At 49.3% G+C, this 19663-nt stretch overlaps 1 protein-coding gene across 1 annotated transcript in view; it reads right to left on the reverse strand.

Annotated features, from left to right (window-relative positions):
* Positions 1-7731: 7731 nt before the first annotated feature.
* TUNAR (TCL1 upstream neural differentiation-associated RNA) overlaps positions 7732-19663 on the reverse strand; it is a 44991-nt gene continuing 33059 nt past the window's right edge. Inside the window, exon 3 of the mRNA XM_066343719.1 lies at positions 7732-10150. Coding sequence (XP_066199816.1) covers positions 9965-10150 — 186 coding nt within the window. The 3' untranslated portion in view covers positions 7732-9964. The remainder of the gene's footprint in view (positions 10151-19663) is intronic.

Consider the following 19663-nt stretch of genomic DNA (forward strand, 5'->3'; position numbering starts at 1 on the left):
GGTTTTCGGAGTTTAAATTTGGGGGGGGGGCAGAGTTGTGGGGAATTGGCTGTAAACAGACAGTCTGCCCAACCCCCACCTCACTTGCCTGATTAGGTTGCAAAAGGCTGTTAAGCTGTGGTGCTGGATTGTTTACACCAGTGGTCCCCAACATTTTTTGGGCCACAGACTGGTTTAATGTCAGAAAATATTTTCACGGACCGGCCTTTAGGGTGGGACGGATAAATGTATCACGTGATCGAGACAAGCTTCAAGAGTGAGCCTTAGACGGATGTAACAGAGAGAATCTGGTCATTTTTTAAAAATAAAACATTGTTCAGACTTAAATATAAATAAAACAAAAATAATGTAAGTTATTTATTCTTTCTCTGCGGACCGGTACCAAATGGCCCATGGACTGGTACTGGTCCGCGGCCCAGGGGTTGGGGACCACTGGTTTACACTACCCCCCATGTTTCCCGGAAAGGCTGGAGTTTGTGGTTGCGTTCAGTGAGGCACTCCTAGAGCTAGCTACTTCCATATTCTTTTAGTCATGTACGTCTCTCCCCATTTTCTTGAACTTGAAGTCCAGAAAGTTGAAAAGCGATTTGCCTAAGGTCACATGGCTGGTGCTTGGAAGGGCCCGGATTTGAATCTGGTTTCAAGTTCAGGGCCTCTGCTGGTACCCAGAGAGTAAAGCACTCTCTCTCCAGTTTATGCAGAGGTTTTGCCAAAGCAAGAAAGACCTCAGCATTGAAATAACTCATTGGAGGAGGAGGCAGAGAAATGCATCCCCTTGCTGGAGTTGAACTTGTATTATAATAAACAGTTTAAAGGCAAGAGAAACAGCTTCTTGTTGGCTGTGAAGAAGCCCAAGTCTGTGCTGCTGAAATATTTACTCTCCTGTAATTATTGGCCATCCCTCAGGCTCAGGCCTGCTGCTGTGCAGGGAGACGGAATTCAGCAGCGACTCCATGGGACTTTCACAGAGAGAAACTCTTGTCAGTGGGTAGCTGTTGTTCACTAATGGGCTCTTTGGGAGGCTTATTGGGGATTTATTTCTGGGCTGAATTAATTTCTGTTTAGGGGAAAGAACCTCTACTGCCTATTCTGGAGGGAGTAGGGAGTAGATCCTGCTCATTTTGTTTCTATGTGTCTGGCAAAAGTTTCTCCCCTAGGCTATGGGCTGTGCTGGCAAATGGCTTTGGATTTGAAGGCAGTGTTTTTTCTGATTTAGATAAATTTGGTTTATTTTAAGTCCCATGTACAGAAAGCATCCTGAGCCAGGTACTCTCTGGAAGGTCCTGTCTGTCCTGAGGGTACCACTGTTAGCTAGGACAAGATGTTGATAGCTTAGACACAAGTGGCCCCAGTGCAGTAAGAGTGTGGAACTGTGAGTGTCTTCAGAAGTCACTACTCCACCCTTGGGAGGTCTAGGACATGAAAGAAAGGCTTCCTGGAAGAGGTGGTACCTAGCATCTGGGGCAGGGGTTGGGAAACTTTTTGGCTGAGAGAGCCATAAATGCCACATATTTTAAAATGTAATTCTGTGAGAGCCATACAATGACCCGTGTACCTTATGCATTATCCAATAAAAATTTGGTGTTGTCCTGGAGGACAGCTGTGATTGGCTCCAGCCACCCGTAACCATGAACATGAGTGGTAGAAAATGAACGAATTGTAATACATGAGAATGTTTTATTATATTTTTAACGTTATTTTTTATTAAATATTTGTCTGCAAGCCAGATGCAGCCATCCAAAGAGCCCCATCTGGCTCGCGAGCCATAGGTTCCCGACCCCTGCTCTAGGGAAAGGGAAGGAAGGCTATTTCAGGATGAGGGAATAACATGGGCAAAATCACAAAAGACTAAACTGGTGCTGTCCCTCTGCCCCATGCACACTGTATAATGGTAAAAGGAACAAATACATTCCTTACTATGTTTCAATCTCCATCCTAGGTGTTTCACATTTATAAACTTAATTCTTATAGCAACTCTACCTAACAGACATTTATTATTGCCATTTGAAAAATGAACAAACAAGGATAGAGATGTTAAACAACTAAGTACATGGCAGAGATGGGATTAGAACCCAGACAGCCTAGCTCCAGAAGCCGGGGACCCTATACCTGCAGCAAGTAGAACCTGGAATGGGAAGCGATCAAGAAACACCTGTCCATTCCGGGATGGTGACGGCTTCATCCAAGGCATTCAAGCAGAGTTTTAGGAATGAGGTAGGCTTGGGTTTAAATCCAGGTATTTATTTTCTCTGGTCCTCATCAGAGGATAAGAGACAACCTATTCTATAATATTAATTGGGATAGCATATAAAAAGATTATGTGGCAGGCACATAATTGCATGGGAAGTGTGATTTACCTTAGTAATTGGTCACTGCATGTTGTTGGGATGTTTGCAATAATGTATGCAAAATGTCTCACTTGGGTTGCTTAACAATCGTGCTAAAAGGTACTTATTGCTGTGCTAAGAGCTAATGTTTATTGAGTCATTTCTCTGTGCCAGACATGACTCTAAAGACCTTTCATATACAAATAGAGTTAGTTAATCATCAGAACAACACCATGAGGTTGGTTCTGTGTTGACTCTATTTTGTGGATCAGGATTCTCAGACATTTTGAGTAACTCACTTGAGGTCTACACAGCTAGGATTTGAAGCCAATGTCCTTCTTCTGGAAACTGCATTCTTAACCATCCTACTATTCTGCATCTTGCTGTTCAATATGAGTCCGACTGTTGTAACATTGTTGCTATTATATTTTCTATTATTATTCTTACTAGGATGTTTCCCATCAGTGAACACTAAACCAACAGTGATAGATTTTTCAACGATAGTCTCATTGTAACTGGTATTTCCCTGAAGTTTTTTGCCTGCAATTTGGGAGTATTACCATCATGTAAGCAGCGAGAAAGGAGGAGAGTCCTTGATGGATTCTCTTCTTGGAACGCACGTGTGTTTCCTCCAACTGTAGATGCTTGCTGCAAAGATGTATCTTCTTGACAGAGGACAGAGGCCCCAGCTCTCATAAAACAGATCGGCACCACGGACAGCTCCTTCCAGCCACCACAATGGAAAAAGGGCCTGTGGTCGTTAATGGCAGTGAAATAAAAACTCTGATTCTATCATAGTAAAAATATCAATTTATAGAATGACTTCTATGTGCCATACACTTTGTATCCTTTATATTATTTAATTCTTACAACTACTCAGCAAGGTGAGTGTTATTCCCACTTTGCACAGAAGGACAATAGATTTCAGAGGTGAAGCAACCTATTCTTGGCCACACGGCTAGAAAGGAAGGAAGCCAGGGTTAAATTGGGTCTTTTCCTTTCAAGTCCTCTCTGCTTCTTACACTAGATCATGATGCTTCAAACTGTCCTGGGAAGGTTTCACCCCGCCCCCCTATGGAGAGCCACACCCATGGGAACCATCCTCAGCTATCCAAGCCAGAATGGGGTTTGCACTGGTTCTCCTGCCATTCCCATCTGGGCACTCACCTGGGCTTATCCTCAGGGACACGGTTCCCCATGAGAGCGGATCATGCATCTATGCTATTTACTGGTGTAGTCCTGGCCATGTTCCAGCATATAGCAAGGCCTCAATAAGTACTTGTTGAAGGAATAGATGAGTGAGTGAATGAATGATTTGCCTTCAAAAGCTCTTTCCCAAAGGTTTGGCCTTCAGCTTCTATATATCCCACACTCTCCTGTTTCTTAGCTTTCTGACATCCTGTTTCCTTTATGGGAATACTATTCTCTCAATCACTTAGATGCTATACCTAGACAAGCTTACTCCGCCTTCAGGTAAGGAGTCAGAGAGTTCCTTCCGTGGGAAAAATATCCTCTAACTTCCTGGGACCCCATGTTGCCCTTGGCCTTCCTCACCTTTCTATTTTTTCACACTCTGCAGTGTGATTTTCTGCAGTGTGATTTTCAGCATCCTTGTTTATATTCTCTCCAGGAGATGAGAGTGAGGCGATGATGGTCCAGATATAGCTGATGACACTGTTCTTTCATTTTTCAGTAACTCCAGTGCTCATGACTGCTCAGTTGTCACACGGTGTCCAGCCCCCAGCAGGGAGGTGGGATGCTTTGACTATCTGAACAAAATGTTGAGTTGTGCTGTCCCAGGTAGTGAGGTGAGGTGTGCAGACCCTTTATTACCTCACTGGGAAGACATCCAATCATGACTCTTATCTTGTTCTGCAAACGTTTCCCATGATACTCTTCTAGAAATAGTTAGCAAGCATGCCTTTTACAGAGTCTTGTCAGAGAAAATTTACATGTGTTATGTGATCTTGTCACAGCAGTATGTGGCCCCTCTTCTGCATGAGTATGCACAGTTTTGTGCAACTTGTTTACAAACAACGGAAAATACTCACAGTCTATTCATTCCATCTGCTGCCCACAAGAGGAAGGAATCATTATATAGTGATGTCAGAGGATCTGCCAGCCCACAAGGGGATCTTCCTGGGGGTGTCCCAGGACAGAAGTCCTGCCTTTAGGAAGGTGGAGGTCACAGGGTCTTCCAGAAGAGCTCTCTCAAAAGAGGAATCAGAAATTTTGTCTCTACCAATGCGTGGCATGATCATAGCCAGTCTGGGCTCCTGATAGCTACTGGGAAAGTGCTTAGAGGGGCAATGGAGTCATTCTGTGTAAGAATAATGGAACGAGGGAATGGGTCAGTGGGCTGGTGTTTTGCAGGCAGCCTCACAACTCAGTGTAGGTGATGGAAACATTCAAAGGAAAGTGAGCTGAGGCCCTGGTGCTTAGTGGAGAGAGAGAGGGAAGAAGGGAGGGAGGGAGGGAAAGAGGGAGAGAGGGAAGGAAGGAGAAGGGGGAATGTGGGAGAAAAAGAGAGACAGACTACAGGATTTCCTCTGATCTTTGCCATCCAGAGAGAGCTCACTTGTTCCCCCAGGCTTTCTGTTGGGAGCTGTGCCTGCATGGTCTCATTTGACTTTCACAGTGACCTGGATGCACACATTACTGTCAGCTTTTTGTAGTTGAGAACACCCAGGCGAAAGAGACGTGTGTTTTCTCCAAGACCATCGCCTCCACTGGAGTCCCGGGGTCTCAGAATCAGGTTCCTTCTGGATCAACACTTCCAAATCTGCCTGACTACCTGCTCCAGGGGCCTCGGAAGGTGTGTTTTTAATAAGCACCCAGGGGGTACCATCACCAGTGTGGTTTGGGAAACAATGACTTACCTGGGTACTGTCCTTGAAGCTTATTGTAAAAAACACCCCCTCTGACCACTCTAAAGGGTCCTGAGGATGGAAAAAGCAATGCTTTGAATGCTTTAAAGAGCAAAGCCCTTTGGTCCACAGCAAATATGGACCATAACCTAAGGTCCAACAGTAAAAAAAATAGGGAAACACATAATGCTGCACAATTCAAAACACTGAAAACCAAACAGCCTTTCCGAATGCTTTGCCAGAATAGATTCATTGATATGGAAGTGTATTCATGATTGTCAATGAAAAACTATTGGTTCCTAGCATGGACATTATATGAATATTATATTGTGTAAATTATAATATCCAACTTGCCGGTTATGGGGAGGTGACTGAATGTCCAGTCGAGGATGGCCATCTAGAATGTCTTTGGATGCAGCAAGTAACAGAATTGAGGGAAGCCGCCCACGATAACAGGTTACGTGGGGACAGTGACCTACAGAGGGTGCCCTGCCTGAAGGCAACAGAATTTTAAAATTCCAAGGAAAACGGTCCCACCAAGCAGATATGCAGGCCACGTGGTTTGTCATGTGCACACTACATATGAATCGTGGTTGCTTCTGGTTGGCGATATTTGAGGATTATTTTCATTTTTTAAAAATTACATAGATTAAAAACAAGTGTCACTCTTTTTCCTGCTGTGATGATGCGTGTGTGATTTATGAAAAGACAGAATGAAAGAGGAGAAGTCAGTTGCTGGGTCAATGGGGCTCTTTTCATTATTGGCCAAAAAAGAAAAGAAAAGGCCTCTGTCTGGGCCTACATGTGACAGAGGGCACCCCCAAAGCTGTGCTCTTTGGGGGCAGGGTCCCACCTTCCTGCGGGGGCGGCGGGGGCGGAGCTCCAGGTTCTGCGCTAAGACACTCGTTCTGCGTAGAAAGCCCGAAGCTCACGGGGAAGGAGGCCTGCGGTCCCGCCCCCAACAACCACAAACCGGTGAAAAGAACTCAATGGGCTCCTTTTCCCAGACTTCCCCGGAGAGCTCCACACTGCCTGGGAGGTCCTGGGACTACAGCGGGGCCTCTTGGTTGGCTGGCTGGTTAAAGCACGACAACACTGTGAGGAAAGGAGTCCCCTGCCTTGTCCACACCTTGTGCACGCCTCTCCTCCGTCTCTGTCGGGTCTGCCTCCCTTGCGTTGCACGCGACACGCTTCAGGCGTTCTGTCTCCTCCACGGAACCGCAGACCCCACGGCGCTTTTTGTTTGGGGACTTACATGTCACGCTTAGGTTGCAAAGGTGAAGAGACCAGCGCCTGGAGCCTGGGCCCCACTCCTCACCCTGTGACTTCACGGTCTGGGGTCTTTGCCAAGTCAGCTTGCCCTTCCGGGATGCATGTTCTGCATCAGGTAAGTGGGTAGAAATACCTACCTGATGGGGTGTGGGGCCACTTACAGGTGCCCCGCCACCCCCCATTACAGGCCAAGGAAGCCCACGTTCACAGAGTTGTCGTGACCTGCTCTTGGTCACCCAGATATAAAACACAGAAATCAATTGAGGCCAGGTATTTTCCGGCCATAGCAAGCACCTTGTAGCCCCAAACTACTGGACCTCACTGCCCTGGCTCTCTGAGTGTTTCCTGGGGCAGAGGTGACATGCATTGACTCCACCATGCTCCCCGGGGCCAGCTGGACTGCGGTCCAGGAGAGGCAGGGGCGTGTGGGTGGGTGGTGGTGGGGGGTGCTGTGCACCAGGAGACTAAACTAGCCTCGTGGCTCCAGCTGAGCTCAAACCCACAGCCTGGGCCGCGCAAGGTGCCGGCAGCACGTGGACCTGTGGTCAGAAGGTCTGATTCTGTGAACGTGGCAGTCAGTTAGCCTTTTTGAGCCTTTCCCCCCATCTTGTAAAGTGGGGATAAGGATACAGGTCTCGTGAGGTTGTGGCAAGGGTCCCACATGTGAGGTAGTTGCTAGAGTCCCACACGTGAGGTTGTGTAGGCCACGCGGGAAATGCTGGTACCGGATCCGGGCCTGGTGCCATTCTGGGTACTGCGATGGTTGCCACAGGGGGCCCAGCCCACTGAGACTCCGAAGACCCAGGGCCCCTGCAGCCTCTCCCTTCCCCGTCCACTCAAGATGTCCCTGGACCCTGGGTTTGCCTGGTGTGCGCTCTGGGGCTCTGCTGCGTGACAACGAGAGAAGTGGGGTGCGGAGCTGCGGGCAGAGGCGGCCACCTTGCTCTGTGGCCGCTCACTGGGCAGTTCTCCTTTGGCCGGTGGCCCCAGACAACCCGGGAACTCCTCGGGGGGCTGTTCGGAGGATTGCGAGGCACTTTGTGCCCCTCCATAAATGTCAAATTAGTACATTTGGAGAACCACGGGGGCTTCCTCAAGCTGAATAAAACAGACTCAGTTTAACAGAGTCATGTTCAATTTTTTTAATAAAATAAAAAACAGATATAAGCAAAGGAATGAGGCTGATGTTTTAAAATACCACAAAGTTGAAAAAAAAAAAAAAAAGACAGTGACGATTTTTTTTCCATTGCACCTTTATTGATCACTCTGTTCACTGCTCAGAATTTTTGTACAGTCTTTCCAGAGTCACATGGAACCCGTTAGCTCCTCCCCCTGACATTCCGTTTCATTTCTGATGAGCGGCCTCCTCCTGCCCCTCGTCCTTACGTGTATGAGATTCTGCCAGTGCCGAAGAGTTCCCCGGGTTGTTTATTGCGGGGCGGGGGCGGGGAAGAGAGGTGTGCAGAGGTGGCCTTCAGCAAAGCCATGGGGTTTGTGGGCTGACCCCCGAGGGCCCTTTCCTGGGACGGCCCCAGGCGTCCTCTCTCTCTCTCTTCCCAGAGACCTCCAGACCCGCACTGGGCTATGGAAGACAGACAGTGAGTCACCGCCAGGAACCACGTGATCCCAGGGAAGTTTCCTGGCCTCTCTGAGCCCTCCTTCCCTCATCTACAATGTGGGGAAAAAACTCCCTCTCTCACGATTACTGTGAGAGTTCCATGTCTTGAAGTGGAGACTCCGAAGTGCCTGGCACGCAGCACACCCTACATGCTTGTCAACTTCCTTCCCTTCTGGCGGGGAAGACATCTGAATTTCTGTCACAACCAGGTACTCAAGGGCATTTGCTTTATAAAGAGTCTGGCCCCTTATTGGAGAGCCCAAGAAATGACTCTCTCTGATGGTGGAATTTCAGACGCCAGACCTAAGTAAGGACAGATCTGGTGGCAGAGACCTCTGGGCATCAATCAAGTCCAACTAGGCACAGGGCAGGGCAGGGCTGGCATGAGGAATTCTGACCCTCCTTTTAAGACCATGCCACTGCAGCCAAGCAGAGGCTCATCTCAGACAGCTTGGGGAGCAGGGCAAACTCTTACTTATTTAACCGTCCCTGCCAAGGAGAAAGTAGCTGCATGTGGGTGTAGAGCAGGAACTTTAAAAAGCACAGCAATCCTTTAGGGCGATCATTACCTCCCTTCTAGTGCCCCTGAAAAGTCACCTATCTTACGGGTGTCCTCACAGCCTGGACTGAGCTCTCATGGTGGGGTGTCCATGTGTCACGGACACCCCGCCTACTTAGAAAAGGATCCCAGGTGGCTCACGTAGGAAGGGACTATGCACCTAATGCTGAGCTCCTCCCCTCGTCCTGTCCATCTTTCAAGGGCACACGGCCATTAAACTCAAAACCTGATCAACGAATGGTCACAAGAATGAAGTAAGAATGCCGTCAATGAGCTGACCCGCCACACACAGCCGCCCTCCTCCTCAGAGCTTGTCCTTGGCAATTTTTTAAGCTGATCTATCACTCAGCCTTTGTTCATGCAAAATTCTCAGTAAGGGTACAGTGCATCCAAGGTCCACATGCCCACGATCATTGTATAACTCTGGCGGAACGACACGGAGCCGCTCCACGGACAATCTCAAGACATGCACCAACCAAGACCACAGCTCGTATGACAGAAAAATGTCCTCCAGACCAAAAAGAGAAAGAGAGAGAGGGAAAGAGAGAGAAGGTCAAAGATTCAAGAACCGAGAAACAGGACTAGAATGACTACGCCACAGGACGTCTGCGCTCGAGGGGGGGTGAAGCAGAGAAAACCGAGGAGAGCTTGGCGAATCCGGGAGCGCCTCTCCAAACATGGGGTTCATGCTAAAAAATAGAGCACATTTATTAAAAATATATATTTATAAACCTGGATAAGAACAGATACACACGTCAAGCCAATGAGAGGGGGAAAAAAAGAAGAAAGAAAAATAAGTTATCTCCCCTGTATCAAACAGACACTTTTGATGAATGGGATGCCTGTCAGCTGCCCCTGTGGCTTTTCATACTCAACAACAGCTCGTCAAGCCGAGATGAGACACAGGTCGCGGGAGACGCACCAGCGAGCCGCGTCCATCCGCCCCGTTCCTCCTTCCGAACGTCCGCGTGGCATCTCGTCAGCGACCTGAGGCTCTGAGTTTCTGCACCCATCCGCTCCCGGACAGCTCGGGAGGCTGGTCTTCCGGACACTCCTCCGGGCCCCCTGCCAGAGGCGCTGAGTTCCTTGCCGTGTGAGTGAGTTGTGTTGGATTCATTGTGCTTTAAGTGTCTGCCCCTGGCAGCAGGGTCGGTGTGTTTTTATGACCTTTTATAAAGTTCGAAGGTGCATTGGATCCACTGGGGTGTGTGTAGGTCAAGCCCGCTTTGCCTGCGCGACGTCAGGTCACTGGCTCGTCGGCGCACAGGACTCCCGCCTCTCCTCTCGGCCACCCCGAGGCGTCGGGGGACCCTCGCGCTGTTCACAGCGTGGTGTATATGTATACGAATATAATCACGACCAGGTTCAAGATGGTCCCGATAATGCCCAGCATTGCCAAGACGCTCTCCTCCTTGCTCTCTCTCTCTTGGCCTCCTCTGTCTTCATCATTTCCGCTCGTGATTACCATCTTGGTGGCAAATGTCTTTATCTTCCTCCCCAGGCTAACCTGTAATCGGAAGGAGGCAGCGTCAAGGTTATCGTTCATAAGCGCCCTGTCCCTAGCCAGGCAGATCTGGTGGGGTGGTGATGTCATGCGGGGGGGGGGGGAGGGGAGGGCAGATGGTGGGTGGGAGTGAAAAATCACCCGTGGATCTAATCTCGAGACACATGGCTCTTGGCCGTGGAGAAAGAGCAGAACATGGCGTGTCAATGTCCAGGATGAATGTCCCGACTTTGGTATAAAGAGATTAGCCCGGGAGTCTAGCCTGAGTGCCACCCACTCTATTGAGCTTGTTTATCTCTCTTCCTTGAAGCGGAAATGAAGACAGCTGCACGGCAGTCAAGCTCGAACATGTGAGCTCTCCCAGGGCAGCGGGAATTTTGGACACATCATGTACCGGGTCACAGCAGGGAATGTGCTGTCCTGCATAGGCATGAAGTGTGGAAGAGGGTGTCACCGTTGCACCCGTCTGAGCATGGACTGCAATACAGGCGGGGTGGACGGGACCCACGGAGGCAATTTACTGAGACCTGGGAGGACAGTAAGGGTAGAGGAGAACACCATAATCTGTAGCAAGAGTATACATTGATACAATCATTCTGGAAAATTCTTTGGTATTACCTGGAAAAGTGAAGAATATTCTCTACCACTAGGTGGGGCACCTGCTCTCCTAGGTGTATACTCTAGAGCAGGGGTCCCCAAACTACGGCCCGCGGGCCGCATGCGGCCCCCTGAGGCCATTTATCCAGCCCCCGCCACACTTCTGGAAGGGGCATCTCTTTCATTGGTGGTCAGTGAGAGGAGCATAGTTCCCATTGGAATACTGGTCAGTTTGTTGATTCAAATTTACTTGTTCTTTATTTTAAATATTGTATTTGTTCCCGTTTTGTTTTTTTTTTACTTTAAAATAAGATATGCGCAGTGTGCATAGGGATTTGTTCATAGTTTTTTTTTATAGTCTGGCCCTCCAACGGTCTGAGGGACAGTGAACTGGCCCCCTGTGTAAAAAGTTTGGGGACCCCTGCTCTAGAGAAATCCTGCACCTGCGCACCTGGAGACATGAACAGGAATGGTCCTACGAGCTCTGTTCATGATAGCAAAAGACAAGAAGCTCTTCACACATGCACCAGGAGTCGGACTGATGGACATGTGGTGGTCTATACAATGGACACTCCCATACTGTGGAATACTATATAGCAGTGACATGAGTGGACAGTTTTACTGCGGAGGGGCGTTTGCTTTGCTTCCAGTTTGAGGCCATTATCCTGCTATGACCACTCTTGTCCATGTCTATTGCCAAACATACGTATATGTATGGCCCCCTGAGTTTTATATGACGTATTAAAACATACAGCAAAGCTGAAAACATTTTACAGTGAGCCCCACACAGTCCCAGTCAACCCCTAAACCCCACAGCTAACGTGTTCAATGTTAACTACACTTGCCTGATCAGATCACTCTCCATGCGTCTGTCCCTCCGTCTTCTGTTTTGGGTGCATTTCAAAGTAAACTGCAAATGTTACTACTTCCCCTTAAATGTTGCAGTGTGCACACATTGTCTGGAGTTCTATATTTGTTTGCAATTTTTTTTCTTTTGAAGTACAATGTATTTGGGTGCAATTTCCTACCATCTACATCCTTCCAGGACAGAAACTGCCAGGGTGCAGGGTGTGCACGTGTTCAAGCTTTAGTAGATACTGCCAAATAGTTTTTTGAAGTGGCTGTATCGGCTTCCCTGTTTGTGAATGCTCAACTGACTCCCTCTTTTATTTTGGTGACTCCATAGCTTAGTGTGTGCATGAACTCATAAATAGGAGTATGAACTGTAGAAATCCACCCCCTTCTCTGCTCTGCGCAGAGGTCTCTCCAAGCACCAGCTAGCTCTCTAAGGCGTCTGTTGTTTCTTGTTTTCTCTCTTTAGCTAGTCTACAAGCCCTGAGAGGGTCAGCTTTTGAATTCCCACTTCCCAGCATGGTCTCCAGCATGGACCAGGTGCTTGGGGAAGGTATGCTGAAGAACAAATGGACTGCAGAGCGATCTGGCATCTCCCGGGCTCTGCAGGGCCGGGGAACAGATTGCCAGGGTCGGTCTAAAGAGATGCAATTACTGCTGCCCTTAAAAACCAAAGATGCTATCATCCGTCACTCAAGCGAAACAGAGCGCCTGTCAGCGAGGCAGCTTGGTTTCAAGGCTTAATGAGCCTCTTGCCTGAGTTAACCCGAGCTAACTCTGACTCAGGAGCCACGGGAGGGAATAAGCAGGTTGACAGTGTTGGCTTTCCGGGGACTCCGCGACAAACTGAAGGGCCCAGCAGAGGACTTTGTGGACTCACCAATGAGTCGTGTGGCAATAATAATGCATTTCTAAAGTGCTTGAGTCAACTTGAGTTTCCCCCTAGAAACATGTCGGCAGCTGAAATTGCAAGAGAGCTACCGAGGGCGTCCTAGGAGAGATGGGGTTGACACCCGGCTGTCTTTGAAGACAGTGGTCTGGCCAGGGTGTGGAGGATGAGGAGTAGCGGGAGCAAGAAAGAGGCTGGGAGATTAGCATGCAAACCAGAGCAGTGATAGAAACAGGAGGGGAAAACAGAACCCAAATAAATTGACCAAGCAGAAGCCAGGCGGGCAGTGTCAGGTGTAAAGCCCGTTGCTCAGCTGTACTCCATTCACTCACTCCTCCCCTTGCTCCTTCCTCCATTCACTCACTCCTCCCCTTGTTCCTTCCTCCATTCACTCACTCCTTCCCTTGCTCCTTCCTCCATTCACTCACTCCTTCCCTTGCTCCTTCCTCCATTCACTCACTCCTCCCCTTGCTCCTTCCTCCATTCACTCACTCCTTCCCTTGCTCCTTCCTCCATTCACTCACTCCTCCCCTTGTTCCTTCCTCCATTCACTCACTCCTTCCCTTGTTCCTTCCTCCATTCACTCACTCCTCCCCTTGCTCCTTCCTCCATTCACTCACTCCTCCCCTTGTTCCTTCCTCCATTCACTCACTCCTCCCCTTGCTCCTTCCTCCATTCACTCACTCCTCCCCTTGCTCCTTCCTCCATTCACTCACTCCTCCCCTTGCTCCTTCCGGCCAGGGTCTGGGTGGAGGGAGCAGTGGGGGCTGACCATGAATGGCAAAGGTGATACAAATTGTTCTAAATTTAGATTTCCGTGATGGTTGGACAACTCAGTGAATATACTTAAGCCAGTGAATTGTGCACTTTAAATAAGTGATTTGTGTGGTATGGAGATTGTATCTCATTAAAGACACTTACTTAAAAAAAAAAAGACAGCTTTTGAATAGTGTCTGAACTATAAAGTGAAATAAATCTAATGAAAGTGTGTAAAACCTTTCAAAAGAATATTGGAAAACTACTAAACAGACATAAAAGTAGACCTGCATAAAAAGGGAGATATACCATCTTCATGGAGTGCAAGATTCAGTATCCTAAAAAAAATCCATGCTTCCTAAAGTGATCTACAGATTCACTGCAATTCCAGTCACAGTTTATATAGGTTGATGCTAAAATGTGTCCTGGGAGAGGGGTCAAATACATGGTGACAGAAGGGGACTAGACCCTGGCAAGTGAGCAGACAATGCAATATGCAGATGATGTATTATATATACTTGACACTTAATGTAATGTTATTAACCAACATTACTTCATTAAATTTAATTTAATAAACCAATAAAGATAAAAATAAAATGTATATCAAAGTGCAAAGGAATAATATTGGCCAAGATATTTACTAAACAAGAACAAGGTAAGGGGACTTGCCTTATCAGACATCAAGAACTATTATACAGCTTTAGTAATAAAACCTTAGACAACTAGGCCACAATAGCATATGCAGAGCTACACGTGTGTGGGCACTGACCATCAGTGTGGGGGGGATGGGCTGTTGGATAGATAGTGCTGAAGTAACTGGGCCCACAGGGAGAAATAAATGAAATCCAATCCTCATTTCATCAATTCCTGATGGACTATAGAAAACAGTGGAAGGGAAAACTTAAGAACTTTTAGAAGACAATATAAGTGAATATCTTGATCATGTTGGGTTAGATATCTTAATAAGATAGGAAAGCTCAAACCATAAGGGAAAATATGAATAATGTCAATAATATTAAATTGATACCTCTTTGTATAAAAAAATAAATAAAAATAGGACAGAAATTGGGAGATAGTTACACTACACATACACACACACATGCACACATGCACACACACACACACACACACACACACACACACACACTATGTATCATATGATCACATAAGTACCAAGTCAATAAGAAAATAAACTCCCAGTAAGAAACTGGGCAATGACTACGACCATGAACTTCTCAAACGAGTAAATAACCACAAAGGAGGGAAACCTCAGTCATCAGAGAAAAACCGTGTGTTGGATTGGCAGGAGCTAAAGATTCTATAACAACCAGCCGGGGGGACCTGAAGATGGCAGCGGAGTAGGCAGATGCACAGACTCCCAGCTCACACCACCGAACTGGATTATAAACTAATTTATGATCAATCAGCATGAAAAACCAGCCGGCACTGACAGAGCCTGAGCAGCAACGGGGGCGCAGACACCAGTGGAAGGACGACAGCTTTGGTCCCTGGCGCTTTGGGAAAACAGGACGACATCCTCTGGTAAAGCTGCACACACTCAGACGCTGGTGACCAGCCGCACACCTCGGGTTACATGCCCTAACGACCCCTGCCCCTCCCAGCGGGCTAAGTAAGCACGGTCACGGACCACAGTGTCGGTATTAGCAGCCTGCCGGGAGCGGTCCTGATGTCCGTCCACGGCAGCCGGGGTCTGCTGTCACATGTCCAGACCCTGGGATTACAGAAGGTGGCGGAGGGACGGAAACCTTCCACAGGCGTGTGTAAACCGTGACTGCAGCCCCGAGTAAAGAGCGTCTGGCAGAAGACTGCGTCCCAGGACGTTTAGAGATAGAAATGGGATAAGAGGACAAAGGAAAGCAAGAGGATAATAAACCCAGAAGCCAGGGGGGGTGGCTGCGACGGAGCACAGAGGGGAAGTGGGTGAGATCGGGGAGGGGTGCTCAGGGAACCCCTGAAACACGGAAAGAATTTCCGGGGCTGGGTAGTGGGTGCACAGGTGCTTGTTCTTTGTACGTTACTAGTTTTCTAAATAGGCTTCTGTTATCTACCCAATAATCAATGAAGTAATTAATGCACTAATTAACTCACTATTGCAGCGGGTGGTTTCCTTTGCTAGGCAGGAGGTTTGGTGTCCCAGCGCCCATGCCCTTTTTTATTCTGGTATCAGTGTCTTCACTTCCTCCGAAAACTACCCTGCCTGATGGACGCTGTCAATCAGGGCGCCAAGGGGGTGGGGTCTGGGTCTGGGCTGGGTCCCTCAGAGGCTCTCTCCGGAGCTCAGTCTCGGGGAGGAAACGCTGATTCATGCTGGCTGTGGTGCTGAGGTGAGATTAGCAGCCACCACCTGGATGTCTAGAGCCAGACGGACTTCTGCCTTTTTTAAAGTTCAGGTCATCATTTCCTTCTACCCCATGAACGACCTCCTATCCCTGAAAAAACAGTGTGTTTTGCTGAAGGCAGTCGGAACCTATATCTTGTCAATACCTGCCCCTTGTAAGCAAAGAGCCTTGACTCAAACAGAAGGGATGGCCAAGATTATTTTGTTTGCTTCTGCATTCGACCTTTGACTTCCCCCAGCAGAGCTCCACCAGCAGCCCATCAGACCCCTGGATACCTTCCGTCTCTGGGCCTTACCCCCTGTCAGGAGAGCTGATTCTACCTGCAAACAGCTGAGTCAGGGAACGTCTTTGTTGTCAAACAAATTATCCTCACCGTGGCTGGCACCCGCTGCAACCGCTTCTATTACCAGGAGCTAAACAAGCCTTCTTCATCTTCTCCAGGCAACAGTTCGGTTGTTGGAAAAATTGATATTCAGGGGGAAGAAATGGCAACGCTGGCCTCTGATACACCTGGGATCCAGTCTTGGCCCTGTGGTTTACCAGCTGTGTGCTTGGGCAAACAACTTCATATCCCTGAGACTCAGTTTCCTCATCTGTAAAGTGGGAGTGATACTTCACTGGTAGGATTAAAAGTAATGGTTGTACATTTTCTACCTCCATGACTTGGAGTTACTATGATTAAATGATGATGATGAAGATGATGATGATGACGACAACGACGATTAAGAATCATTTTTAAGGCCCCATGAGCCCACTTTTCTCCAGCTAAGCACCCCCTGGTCCCTACTTGTCCACATAACCCGACCTAATCATGATCCCACTCCTAAAATCACAGTATGCCCCTCTTGAAATCACAGTATGCATAAGGAAGCCATTATTCCAAGAAAGTCTTCCCCGGCCTAAAGGGGACAGGGCTGTCCCCTCCCTCGTACTGACACAGCACCCATCAGTGCTGCAAAGAACCACACCAGCTCTGGAGCCGCCGACCGTGCTGTGGACTCATGATGCTGCAAGGCCATCTGGCTCCCTTCCGGTGGGGGAAGGGGGTGTTTTGAACCCAAGGACAGGACTGTGTACTTGGAATGAATCAGCTGGTTGACGTCTGTGCACACCCAGCTTCAGATAGCCCACCACCTGAGTGCGCACGCCTTCCGCTCTGCAGTCTAGGTGACCCACTTCCCAATTTTTGACCAGCTCTCCAGGTTGGCTCGTTAACTGGCACCCTTCCAACACTGCCATTCTGTTGCTTGTCTTTTCCTCCAGCCCATGCTCCTCTGTCGTTTCTACAAGGGGCCACCAAGGCCAGCTCTGCCAGACCAGTGACCCTGACAGAGAAAAACATGGATGAGAGGTGCCCGGTCTTGGGGACTCCCTCTGGGTCCTGGTGCCCGTTGCCCTCTGTTCGCTTGCCAAGTGCCTTTATTACTCCTCTACCCCAATCCTTCTGAGTCTCCAAGAGTCAGAGATCTCCCTTCAACAAGCACCCGGAGATCGATAATAAACGGGGGGTAGAAAAATTCAGGGGACCACGGCCCACCGAGGTGCGGCACGCAGTTAAGGATTATGATGACAAAGTGACGTAAAGGAAGATGCCCACTCTATGATAAGAGCAGAAAACACAGGGTATAAAATTCAGGTCCACTTAGGGTTGCAAAGACTATTTTTAAAGCCTCACTTGTTCAGGAATAGAACGTGCCTGGGGAAGAATTTTCCACAATGTAGTTGGTCATGTTATTCTACTTTTATCACGTTCAAAACACACGTATGAGGACGCAGAACTAAGAAGACTCCAAGCACTTCTGTTTGCTGAACATCTTGGGGAGTCTCAGTGCCCGAGGGGTGAGAACAGAGCCTGCGATGCCCGGTGTGCGGGGAGACGTCTCCGTCTCAGTCTCTCCGACGGCAGGGCTGGGACTCAAGGTAGAAAGGGGTCACTGCTGTGTGTGAGTGACAAGTGGTAAAGGTGTGACAAAGTCTCTGGAACACAGTGGGGATGTTCAGGCTGAGGGAGGTGGGCTTCGGTGTCAAGACTCGTTTTTCAAAACAATGCCCGTCTTGGAGCGAGGCCTGGGCCCCCCCCCCCCCCCGATGTGCCGAAAGGTCGCACACATTCAGGACAAGGGACTGGTTTGCCGGAATTATTTCTGCTGCCCTCTCTGGGGCAGTTGTCCCAGGCTCAACTGTCCTTCCAGGTGTTTCTCTGTCTGGAGAACTCTTCCACAGTTGGAGGCGAGGAAGAGTCACAAGGATGGAAATTCAGAAACGCCAGGTGACAGATGGAATGCATGGTGTCGGAGAATCAGCTTCTCCCAGGAGACAGCGGTCCCCTAAAACACAGCATTCCCTAGAGGCCCTGCGTGGGGCCCAGGCTCCCAATGAGCAAGCCCTGAGCGCCCACTCTGAGCTGCGCCCCACGCTCAGCACGGAGAGGACAGGCCTGTCGTCCTCAAGGACCTCATGGCCCAGTAAACGACAAATCCAAACAGATGCTATGGTGATGTGAGCCCAGGGCATTGTGGGAGTCCCCTCCTGCCCAGGAGGCCAGGTAGGGAACTCTCCTGGGAAGACGGGGGAGGGGAGGAGTGTAGCTGAGACCGCAAAGGTTAGCAGGACTAGGGGGGCTGATGGCGGCAGAGGAAGGACACCCGAATGGGGTGACAGGTGCCAGCTGCACCAAGCCTGGGCCATGAAGCCTCACAGCGGGTGTGGTGAGAGCCGCAGCTACAGGGGGACGAAGAGACAGAGCAGGCATTCACAGAAACCATGCAGAAGAACTTTGCAATTTATTCTTATCTATTCGGTAGATGCAACGGGCACGCAGATGTTCATTTCATATTTATTTTCCCAGCGGCACAGACACACTATTTATACTCTTTTATATGCATGAGATACTTCATCATAAATTTTAAAAGCCCATTTAGCTCCTAAAAACTAGACCACAGCAAGTAAAACTTGGTAACTTTCTCGCCAAGAGGAATGTTTGCAGCGGGTGGCCTCCAGCCCCCCCCACACCCCACGGGGCGGCCTCTTTCTGCGGGGCAGCCTTGCACCCAGCTGAGGGCCTGGGCAGGGGCTGGGCACGAGCTCTCCATAGGACCAGCCCCCTACACCCCACGGGGCGGCCTCTTTCTGCGGGGCAGCCTTGCACCCAGCTGAGGGCCTGGGCAGGGGCTGGGCACGAGCTCTCCATAGGACCAGCCCCCCCACACCCCACGGGGCGGCCTCTTTCTGCGGGGCAGCCTTGCACCCAGCTGAGGGCCTGGGCAGGGGCTGGGCACGAGCTCTCCATAGGACCAGCTCCTCCACACGTGCCCATGCCCAGCCCAGGTGGCCGCAGAAGGACCCGGCTGTCATTTGGTGACCACTTACAGGAGATGGCAGCCAGGACATCTTGCCCAGGAGTTCTAAAGAGTCTCGGAAGAGACAAAACACCGGTGAAGCATCCAGTCTGCCCGACAAAGGCTCACAAGTATTACTTGCAAGCTTCCCCAAACTATAGCCCGCGGGCCACATGCGGCCCCCTGAGGCCATTTATCCGGCCCCCCACCACACTTCCAGAAGGGGCACCTCTTTCATTGGTGGTCAGTGAGAGGAGCACTGTATGTGGCGGCCCTCCAACGGTCTGAGGGACAGTGAACTGGTCCCCTGTGTAAAAAGTTTGGGGACCCCTGACTTACATCAAGTGGAGCACTCTCTCCACTTAATCTTTGAGTTGTTGCCAGGTGTAGCTCTGCACAGGACCTGTCACGAGGTGGCCAGTAACTGCTTCTCCAACTACACATGATGGTGACAATAACAGCAGCTGACCAGTAAGTCCAGGGTAGGGCCATGCACGGTATCGTCACCGGGCTCAAGTAATACTGACTTAGCACCTACTCTGTGACAGACCCTAGTCTAGGATGTTGGGCTACAGCAGCAGCAGCAGCACAAAAGTAAGGGCTATTCCCATTTTAGACACAAGGAACAGAGACTCAGAACTACCAGCGAGCACCCACATTGCACCAGGCCCTGTGGTGGGTACTAGGGATACAGCAGGAATAAAGCCAAGAACCTGTTACAAAC

The sequence above is a fragment of the Saccopteryx leptura genome, chromosome 6, assembly GCF_036850995.1.
Source record: "Saccopteryx leptura isolate mSacLep1 chromosome 6, mSacLep1_pri_phased_curated, whole genome shotgun sequence".
Taxonomy (NCBI): domain Eukaryota; kingdom Metazoa; phylum Chordata; class Mammalia; order Chiroptera; family Emballonuridae; genus Saccopteryx; species Saccopteryx leptura.